This window comes from Megalops cyprinoides, chromosome 2, assembly GCF_013368585.1.
Source record: "Megalops cyprinoides isolate fMegCyp1 chromosome 2, fMegCyp1.pri, whole genome shotgun sequence".
NCBI classification, from domain to species: Eukaryota; Metazoa; Chordata; class Actinopteri; order Elopiformes; family Megalopidae; genus Megalops; species Megalops cyprinoides.
In genome coordinates, this window is record NC_050584.1 from 20,582,305 (window position 1) to 20,592,475 (window position 10,171).

The 10,171-nt window shown below is 37.7% G+C and overlaps 2 protein-coding genes across 2 annotated transcripts; both read right to left on the minus strand.

The window, feature by feature from the left end:
- Positions 1-1,089: 1,089 nt before the first annotated feature.
- On the minus strand, positions 1,090-2,046 carry LOC118770479 (uracil nucleotide/cysteinyl leukotriene receptor). Its single transcript, XM_036518187.1, has one exon. It carries the CDS (start codon positions 2,044-2,046, stop codon positions 1,090-1,092), a length of 957 nt encoding a protein of 318 aa, XP_036374080.1.
- A 1,431-nt stretch (positions 2,047-3,477) lies between these two features.
- LOC118773148 lies at positions 3,478-9,923 on the minus strand. Its single transcript, XM_036521937.1, has 7 exons — positions 9,804-9,923; positions 7,585-7,729; positions 7,144-7,257; positions 6,636-6,780; positions 6,091-6,239; positions 5,724-5,863; positions 3,478-4,610 (listed from the first exon to the last, which is right to left on the minus strand). The coding sequence occupies exons 1-7, from the start codon at positions 9,916-9,918 to the stop codon at positions 4,411-4,413; spliced, it is 1,008 nt and encodes a 335-aa protein (XP_036377830.1). The 5' UTR covers positions 9,919-9,923; the 3' UTR covers positions 3,478-4,410.
- Between the last annotated feature and the right edge of the window lie 248 nt (positions 9,924-10,171).

Below are 10,171 nucleotides of genomic sequence, written 5' to 3' on the forward strand. Positions count from 1 at the left end.
GCAAAGGCGTTTCGATGACCAGTAATTTTACTTGACAGAGAATATAATTTAGAAAGCATTTAAATGAAATTAAATTTACATTTTATATAAAAAATATATAACAATATGTATCACTCTAAAGGCAGGGACAGATGCTTGGAAGTGAATTAATCACTGTCTTGTACAAGGGCATTTTGGTCAAATGGCTGTGCTGTGCTGTACGCGGTGTTAACATTCTGTGGTTAAACATCATGCATAAAGCATGTTTTTTTCTTGCTGTGTCACAGTTAAACCACAACCACAGAAGGTGTTGAGCCTACAGTTCTACCAAAAACAGCTGCACAAACCTGTGGAAAAAGTATTGACTTTTATTCATTGTTACATAAACTTTTTATGATTTAATATTGTCTTAAATGATTTCGTTCAGTGAACTGATGTGGGGCATCAAGCCCTCTCTTCAGAATGTGCCACCCACAGAAAAAAGCTTCACTTGCAAAGACATCAGCAGCTAAGGGAGGAGGTTGTTACTGCCATATTTTGGAGCACACACATTTAAAAGTGACTATTAGAAAGTTTACATCAGGCTGATTACTCCAGACAAGACTTATTACATTACATTACATTTCATTCAGATAAGAGCAGACCTTATTTTGTGTCCCAAAATACAATGGCAGCATCTCTCGAACCCGCCATTTTCTCAGTACTTGCTCCACACTGGTGGAATGAGCACTGGGAAGTAAACAGAATTGAAGCAGAGCACACTGTATACTGTATACACACAGTAGGCTATACTGTACACACAGAACACACAGTATACTGAAGCACTATCTAAACAAAATCTTTAATTTTGCAACTATGAACTATTTTTAAACCTCTGTCCATCTCTTCTGGGGTGTTAGATTTTTTTTCTTTATGTGCAGACAGAACTGTGTTGGCAATCCTGAAATACACTGTAGACTGAATAATCCACAACAAATATACCTCACTCAAATGTAACTGTATTTTTCTTCCCAAGCACATCTACATGCAAGCATCACAGCATTTATCAAACCACAGTGTTAGTAACAGTAACATAGAAAATACATACATAAAATATGATTTTTTTTTTTTTCAAACTATTCTTGACTGGTCTCCTTCACTGCGCTTGCGAAACAGCAAGAGCAATGACTTTTGGTAGGTCTTGGTAAGAAAAAAGTACATAACAGGATCCAAAACTCCACTGATGCAAGTGAGAGAGGAAGTGATGCGATTGCCAAGAGCAAGGGAAGCCATTTCACCTGTAGTCATTTCCCTGTGATGCGAGCCCTCTATGTAGATGAAGCGTGTCACATGGTACGGCACAAACGCCACAGTGAAATTTACAAGGATCAAAACGATCATCCTGATGGCTTTTTCCCTCACAGGTCTATTTTCCAGCTCCATCTTCCTGCATAGCCTGTACAGTATCAGGATGTAAGAAGCCGCAATGGTGATCAGCGGGATCGCAAAAGCCACGGCGGTGGACACCAAGGCCCTTGCCGACGTCTTTTCGCGGTACAGCTGGTTGCACACAGTCCTGTTGGAGTCACTCAGTTGCACAGTTTGCTGGGACAGCAGCAGTGGCATCATGGCAATGACAAGGCAGAACCATAGCGTTGCGCTGGCCACGCTGGCATACACAGGCTTCCGTATCCTCAGTGCCTGGATCGGCAAGACCACGGCGATGAAGCGGTCAAGGCTGATGCAGGTCATGAAGTACAGGCTGCAGTACATGTTGAGGTAGAAGAGGTAGCCCAGCAGGCGGCAGAGGATTTCTCCAAAGGGCCAGTGGCTGTCCATGAGGTGGTAGATAATGCGCATGGGCAACATCATCACAAAGGAGACGTCAGCCACTGCCAGGTTCTTGAGGAAAACCTTGGAGGGTGAATTCTTCTTCTTCTCCTGGGTAAACACCCACAGGGCCAGGATGTTTCCTGGCACAGCTATGATGAAAATCACAGTGTAAAAGCTGGCAAAGAGGATGTTCTCCAGGTGAGAGCCCTCCGGATACCAGACGGTGCTTTTCTCTTCACTGCTGTTGTTTAACATCCTGGATGCAGACATTCAGCCTCCAACACACAGAAAAAAAGAGAATATGTTGTATACACTATGCATGTGAATATGTATGTGGACTGTGATGTGTGTTTGCATGAGTGAATTAAGTCCCTGTGGATGATGTTTGACTATCTATGTCTTGTGAAGTATGAGGCACAGCTGTGGTTAAGTGAAGGAAATCAGGAGGGGGTGGGTTGTACTTTAACACCCACAAATATGTAAATGTCCAAGGTGTCAAAGTTGATAAAAAAAGAGGAACTGCTAAAAGTCCTCTTCCTTCTTACTTGCATGTCTATACTTCAGTATGAATAGCCATAGTAAATGTAATGACTGCATTGAGGGTAGATCTAAAAATGATCAAACCCTCTCTCATCTTCTTTCACATAAGCAAACAGAGTCTGTAGACACACCACACATCACATAGACAGAGTAAAATATAATTTTATCAGAGGTCAGTCCAATATTTGTGCCGCTGGGGTTTATTGTCATTGCTGAAATTGTGCCCTGTGCGTGTGCTGCGTCATGTGCAGTGTGCCCTAGCTACAGCTCACTGTGTGGATGGAATGTTCTTTTAACTGCATAAAAAATGAATCAGAGTTTTTTGGTCATTTGTCTCAAGATTTTTGTACTTTTTTTTTTTTGGTACTTTTACTTATTTTTGAACTTGCTTGAATTTAGCTGTTGTGAATGTATCCTGTCCAAAATCAGTTGAGTACAAATGAAAAGAAAAACTAAACATGACCACAAATGTCACCTTCCTGTATTCAGTTTTGTGTAAGAACCCCTTGTATACTGTGGTATTAATGTGGTTTCTCCTGCAAGGGTGAGCTGATCTTATCTTTTATATGACATGACAAAAACAGTTTGTTTGTTTGTTTACGTTCAGTTTAAAGGTGGTTTTGAAACCAAAATCCATGTCTATAATCAGTAAGAAAAAAGTGTGTATGTCTGTGTATGTAAGGGAGGAGGGTGATCTTTTGCTCAAAAAAGCTGGTCTCAAGAATTTGAAGTTATATATTTGTAGATTTTCTTTTAGAGGTGTGGAATGTTTAAATTTGTGATCAAGGTTCTCTCACATAGAAAATCACAGGTCAGCTTGCAGATAATTTGATGAAGGTCAGGTTAAGACTATATAAAATATTCCTTGATATTGAGTAGGAAAATGTAGATAACCTCATAAGAGTAACCCTAGATATTACCACTGCTGTTCTGCCAGCTTCGGGGACCTTATGGGGGCTATCTGTGGCTTTTTTGGATGTACCTCAAAAATTTAATGATTACAGTTTTGTAAATATCTTCTTGCCGTCCTGCAAGTGTAGAACTTGATAGGTTTTCTGAAACCATTGGTTATGTAATCCAGACATTACCTAAACAAGCAGAAAAATATGCCTGACCGACTACCATGTTTGAACATTTTGAAAAACAAAAGCTTGTGACTTTTATTCGTTGTAGTGGAGCCAAACCTGTACATTATATACTGTATTTTGATGAAGACACATAAGCAATGCTTCCCCCTACTGCTCCAGAGAGGAAGTTACATTAACGATTAAAGCCAAACAATTAAGTTAGGTCAAACAGAGAATAACTAAGTCTACACAAACCATGATGGACTGTGCATGATGTGATGAAATAAAGGTTTTATTAATTACATCTTTAACCCTCAAAATCCCCAGAGCTTTGGCAGGCACAAAATGAATGGATTTGTTGAGAAAAGGGTTAATATAACACAGGAACCTCTGTGGCAATGAATATTTACAGTATTTGTCAACTGCTTTGTTAATCCATCAGGCAAAAATTTAATAGGGGGATCTTTTTCCTCTGAAACAAGAAGGGTTTATATGATAAAAAATTTTGCCACACTTACACATAAATGAAATTGATTGGAAATTGTGTTCCCTTCCTAACAGAATTCAAATATTTTATGCCCATGCCATTGCTGGTTTCCAAGTGACATTTTAGTCTAAAAGACCACATTGAATAAGAAGTCAAGCTTCACACAAGAATGCACATAAACATAACATTGAGAAGCTATTTCCATACTAGGATGTTAACTAATGCAAGGGCATACCTTTTTCCAGTGGTGTTTAAGAACAGCGGGATGGCTCAGATTGGATTTATTTTCAAAGCATCAAAGCAAAGCAACGGTTAGCTTCAAAACATTGCAATGAAGGCTTTCACTGAAAAAACAATTACTTCCAGTGCAACTGAGGTTTTTGAAAGCATGAAGAAGACATACCTTAAATGTTTATCTGTAGTTACCGTATTGTTGACCAAAAGGAAGTGCAGAGATGCCGCTTCTGTATCTGAGTGTCTGAGTAAATAAACTACAAATGATTAAGCGATCAGCACGGTTGTTCCTTAATTCTCAGAGAACTGGTTGTTTACAATCCCAAACTTGCCCTTGGCCCCCTCCTTGCCCTTGACCTGGTACACAGTCTCACAGCTGTCCGTTAGGGGAATGGGAGATCGGGAAAGAAATGTGGGCTTCTTGTCTGTGTAAAAGCAGGCTGCAATCAACCGGATGGTGTTCAGAATGGTGGCAGCAATCATCAGGAAACCTGTGGGGAAAAACATCATTGAGGTGTGTGTGTTTTAGGATTGTGAGATTTTGGGATGTTGTTTCTATTTTTGTATTGTGGTTGGAGTTGTTTGCTCTTGGTATCCAACAATGGCAGAGCAGCAGTATGTATGTATGTGTGTGTGTATTTTCCACCTATGCACACAGATAATAAGATATATTCCTTACCCTGGCTGACAGTATCTGTTTAGTAAATCAGTTATATTAATCGTGATATCAATTTATGTGATTTATCTAAACTCTTCTAAATGACTTTACAATGGTTTTTGAGTACAACCATTCTGTAGATGTGGGCCATTTGAATCAGCATTAAAGTGACTTGGACTTTGACTGAACATTGGTGGGTGATTATTTTGGCTTACAGCTGTGTGTCATTAGATACACAGACCTCTCAGTAATAATGCCAAGTTCATAAATTTAGACATGACCCTCACTGTTAATCTGGCATTGGTATTTGCTTTACAAAGCGTTGTGGTTTTCTTACTTTTATTTTTAGGGCTTATAGTTGCTACTGTGGTTATAGTGCCTTTCTCTTGAAATACACAATGCTATGTAAATTTATTCATACCACTTGTTTCAAATGTTTTTACTATTCCAAATTCCTGAAAAAACAACATGGATAACTACAATTATTTTGCATTTGGTTGAAGTAGGTGGCAAACTGTCTAAATTGGATGATAAAAAATAAATATAAAAAATGAATAATAAATAATGATGATATCTTAATAGCCGATCATTTCTTGTACCATTGGATTTATAGCTGTCTTTTGTCTGTCTGTTTATGTTTTTAATTATTAATTACTCAGTTTTCAGTGCCTGCTGTAATTCAAAGTGGTCATGTTCATCAAGATAAAAAGCCAGTTAGACGAAGTATATTGAAAAAGGGACTCTACATGTCTGAATATGACCGCCTTTGCAAAATGCGTAGACATAACGCTGCCGAGATACTTAGGAAAATGGTGCTTCTTCCCACCTCACTTTATCTTACCGCAACACCCATGTTTAAGTTTACAGATTGTTTTAAGAAACGAGTTTGAGCAGTCCTTTTGCAGACAACAGATTTGTTATCTTTTCTTTATCAAGATGGTCTTACCACAATAAATGGTGTTCAGCGCTATGTCGTTCACACGATAGCTTCTTGTGAACATTGCACCCAGGCAAAGAACCACCACAGGGTATACCGTGAAGGTATAGCGGGTGTACTTCTCAAAGATGAAACTTTCAAAAGTAAACCTGCGAAAAAGAGAAGAATCATCAACCATCAGGGAACTCCTAAAACATCTTGAGTCTGACACATCATGGCCCTTTCTCTCAGAAAGCTCCAAAGCTATCACACAGGAAGTAAGTGTTTTAAGCACAATTTAGAACAAGATTAGACAAATAGGAAATGATCTTGTACACTTCAAATTATAGTTTATGCTTGTACTTAATTTTGTAACACAATAACCTGTTGAGCTTACCACACAAGCAGCCCTACAAACAGCACAGTGAGGACTACAGTGCTGACAAGAGGGTCCTGAAGGCCAGCACTGTACTTTAGAGCCACCCCCATGTTTATCAGGGCCTCTATGGAGCTCAATGTTGCAAACAGGGCCAGCCCATTTTGTGTCTGGTAGGGACAAATAAAACAACATTAGTTAAACACTGCAATTGCTTTGAGTACTTGAAGAAATACCACCTGACACACATGGTTAGGTTTTCACAGTAAATTGTGAACTTGAGAGTTCTGGCACTTCTGCTGCATATATATTATGATCTAATAATTCTAAAGGCAAGAGAAAGTTACTATACAGATGTGAATATTTGCCACAACAATTGATTAATAGCTGTGTACAAAAGGTAAAGTAAACACATTTTGTGTTTACTAATGGAAGTTTGGTGTGTACTAGTTGAAGTTTGTGAAGGGAGTGTACATCTTTAAAAAGTAATGAAACACACTACTCATTCTTCTCATAACAGGTAGACAATGTGAATGGTACTATTCTTTTAGCAGATAATTACATACCATGAAGCGAATGAACCATATTTCATTTGGACTGTTTGTAGCAAACCACGACTGATGCTGGTGAAGGTTGCGGTAAGAAACAAACAACATTACGTAGGTGGAGAATGGAATGAGGATTTTCAAGCCAAGAGATCTGATAATGTATCTGAAACACAACGAAAATAATAATTTTGACATAAGCAATACCTACTAGAAAAATATAATATTACAGAATGTGACAATGACGGGCCTGCCATTCAGAGTAATTTGTGATACATTAAATATCCTAAGTAAGTATTTAAGTAAACCATTTAAGCATGACTTTAACCCTGCCTATGTATTGATAAAATACAGTTTTAAAAGCAACAGTTCCAAACCTGCACAGTGTCAGACACTGTACAAATTGTATTTGATTGCTGAATTTACTGTCATATCATATCATAACAAATCATATAATGCATTATGCTATATTATGCCATATAATTTGATGTTGGCTAAGAACAAACATTAATGAAAGCAAACTACTTACTGTCTGTCCCAAAGGAAAAGCCAGCTGATCCTCAGAACATTGATTAAAATCCAAATCAAATAAAATGATGGGGGATGTATTTCAGGGTTGCAGCATACTGGGCCAAGTGCATTCCTGTTCAAAGAATAAAAATAGGGTAAAAACAAAGGTCTTGATCACAGATTTCTACCATCTTACATTATAAAAAATGATATCCAAAGCACAAAATGATTTTGAAGAGATATAAATCATACCCTAAATTGAAATGAAAATTTCTCAAGCAGCCAAATCAAATGGTGACAGCTACTACACCTCAAAAACATTTCTTGGGAATGACAAAATGACCTCATTTTAAATTACTGCCACACTGAAAGCTCCAAAAGTCTTCTGATGAAGTTAGCTTTCATTTCATCTTAATTAAACTGAAACACTCCTTTGCATGACAGGGCTTGTAGTCCATACCTCCGGATGACTGTGGTAAGTGCATAAAAGAGCCATCCAGCACTCCAGGCAGTCAACATAATCCAAGTTGAACTGACCCAGTGATCCAGGGTCACTTCTATGGAGAACGTGTCTGAAACATTCCATGTGGTCGTCTGAAACAAATCTGGGAGGGAAATGGGTATTATACATGGAGTGAAGAATGTCAATTTGTAGTCTTCAGAGTTAGTATAGCAGTGCTGTCTGTTATCATTACACATGGCTGATTCTTATATCAGTAGGCTAACATTTACTCTGTATAACACTGTGTAATGATCCTATTACTATGATCCTTAAAATGCTAAAGATCAAGAACTACAGTCTTTTACATAGAAGGCCTCTAAGGCCTAAGACATAGAGCGGTTCACAGTTCCTTTGTGAATAACTGCACAACCACAGTCTGTATCCAGATCTTGTTTTTTTTTTTTTTTTTGAAAATGAGACTTAAAACTTATTAACACTACAAGCCTGGAAATGCTCTCAAACTCTCCAGGAAATTTCAGTAACAGCAGATTGCTTTATTCATAAATTATTCATAATCATCAAATAATGATGAAATAATCTTGAAGCATGTCATGTTGATGGAAAAATAAGTCTAGATCATTACTATCCAGCTACCATTACTGCTTTCATTTTATGGAGAAACACTGGCTAGACATTACAATCATTACTGAGTCATGAGTTTTGCGGGAGATAGGGAGGAGGAGGTTGCACAAGTGAACTTTGTAGTTAACATGACACTACTTGTCAGTGTCACTGTGTTCAATTACTGTGACCGTTGATATTTATTGTACTATTATTTTGCACTATAAAGTAATTGCTCATTATTTATGTATTGTTCTCAGTAAAATTCAGTGGGAGAAATATGTTGTTTGCTGAAAATTACTATAACGTGAACAACAATGAGAGCATACCTCTGACAAAGTTACTTCAGATTTATTTTTGTATATAGCAGCTAGTTACAGCTGAATATTGGTATTTGTTCATGAGTAGTATTCTGGCAACCTCAGGAACAGGAATTCAATAGAAAATATGAGCGATCTGATCAAATCTAGCCTATTGCATGTAAACATAAGTTGATAAATTTTGCACTGAAGTAAGAAAGGCAATGGAGCACATAGGTTGCAGGATAACATTTTTCTCATGCTCAGGAAAGTTTTTTGCTGTGTTATTGTGGCGGTATCAGGCATCTCCTTATTAAACTTGTATCATAATAAATAGCTTAAAATTCTGGTATTGATTCTGAAACTTTACAAGTCAGGCTATTACATTCTGTGGTGGGACAGGTAACTCTCAGTCCACAAGTATTCTTATAGATTAGGAAAATTTGAAATGACAATTGTTACATAACCTTTACATCTCTTTAATTTAAGTGCTCTTGTGTAGCACTTAATTTATATTCCATGTAAGTAAACCATTCAATGTAAATATTGATCCTTCTGTCTCCTCTGCCCTGGGCCAACCTAGTCACTGAGATACCAAAAAGCTCAGGTTGACTCATGTTGTATATTTCACCAAAATGCCACACAGAATCTGACCTGCTAATAACACAAGGAAACAAATGTAATCTTCTGCAACATTTTCTAATGCCCTTGACCTGGAGAGTTCATGTAAGGGCACACTTCTGTGTTAAAATCACTTTGCTCCTGGCAGAGTACTTGTTAAATGGGGTCACTGACCTTAAAGGTTCACAGATACACAGTAAGAGTGTGTAGATGGAGGATTGACACTAGACCTACATATACATTTTAATGGTCTTCTGGTAATGAAAACTTGTTTCAAGCGCTCCCTTTAAAGAAATCAACACGTCCTTTAAACATAAATTGCACCTTACAAATGATCATATATTACAGGAAAATTATAAGTATAATTTATTACTTTTAATTGTAATTATAACCAAATTACTGCTGATTAAACGGTTTACTACAATAATAATTATATTATGTTTTGCAGACGTAGTGATACATTTACCTCATTACATTACATACACATATGTATACATACTGGTACAAATGCCCACACAAAGCCACAACCTGTTTTGCCTAAAGTATGCCTGCAGATAAAGGATAAGTAATGAGAACCATAATGACATTGCAACAAAAAAAAAAGATGAAAACGCTTGACCTTTGCCTTTGTTATAATAAAAACAATGTCATCTTAAAAAGAATCCACGAAAGAATAGCATCTCGAGCTGCATTTACCCTCAAAGCCTGTCAGGTGTCCCGCTGCGGCCACTGTGAAGACATCTGAAAGGGCCGAACTCAGAATGGCCAGCACGATGAAGACCGCATGCGGAACCATCGAGCCCTCTTCCATCTTCACCAGATTATCTGCATTATCGACTCGGCAGAGATTGCATTACTTTTATAAGCACTTATCTAGCAGACTTTGGACTCTGCAGGTCAGTCTGTTACTGCTGTCATTATTTGGCTTTGTGTCATTGGTAACATTTCCAGAAACAAGGGAGTCCAGGAGAAGCACTAATTAAATTGAACCCGTTAAGAACAGTAATATAACTTCATATGGGCATAACAAAAGGACTCAACAATGTGTCATATATTGAGTTGCG

Excerpts from the sequence above, each read along its gene's own strand:
- LOC118770479 (XM_036518187.1), bottom strand. The coding sequence starts at position 2,046 with ATGTTAAACAACAGCAGTGAAGAGAAAAGCACCGTCTGGTATCCGGAG.
- LOC118773148 (XM_036521937.1), bottom strand. The coding sequence starts at position 9,918 with ATGGAAGAGGGCTCGATGGTTCCGCATGCGGTCTTCATCGTGCTGGCC. Across the intron at positions 6,240-6,635 it reads TATGGTTCATTCGCTTCATG|ACACAAAATGGGCTGGCCCT; the intron begins GTATGTAATTAT and ends TGTCCCTACCAG. Across the intron at positions 5,864-6,090 it reads TTTGTAGGGCTGCTTGTGTG|GTTTACTTTTGAAAGTTTCA; the intron begins GTAAGCTCAACA and ends TCTTTTTCGCAG.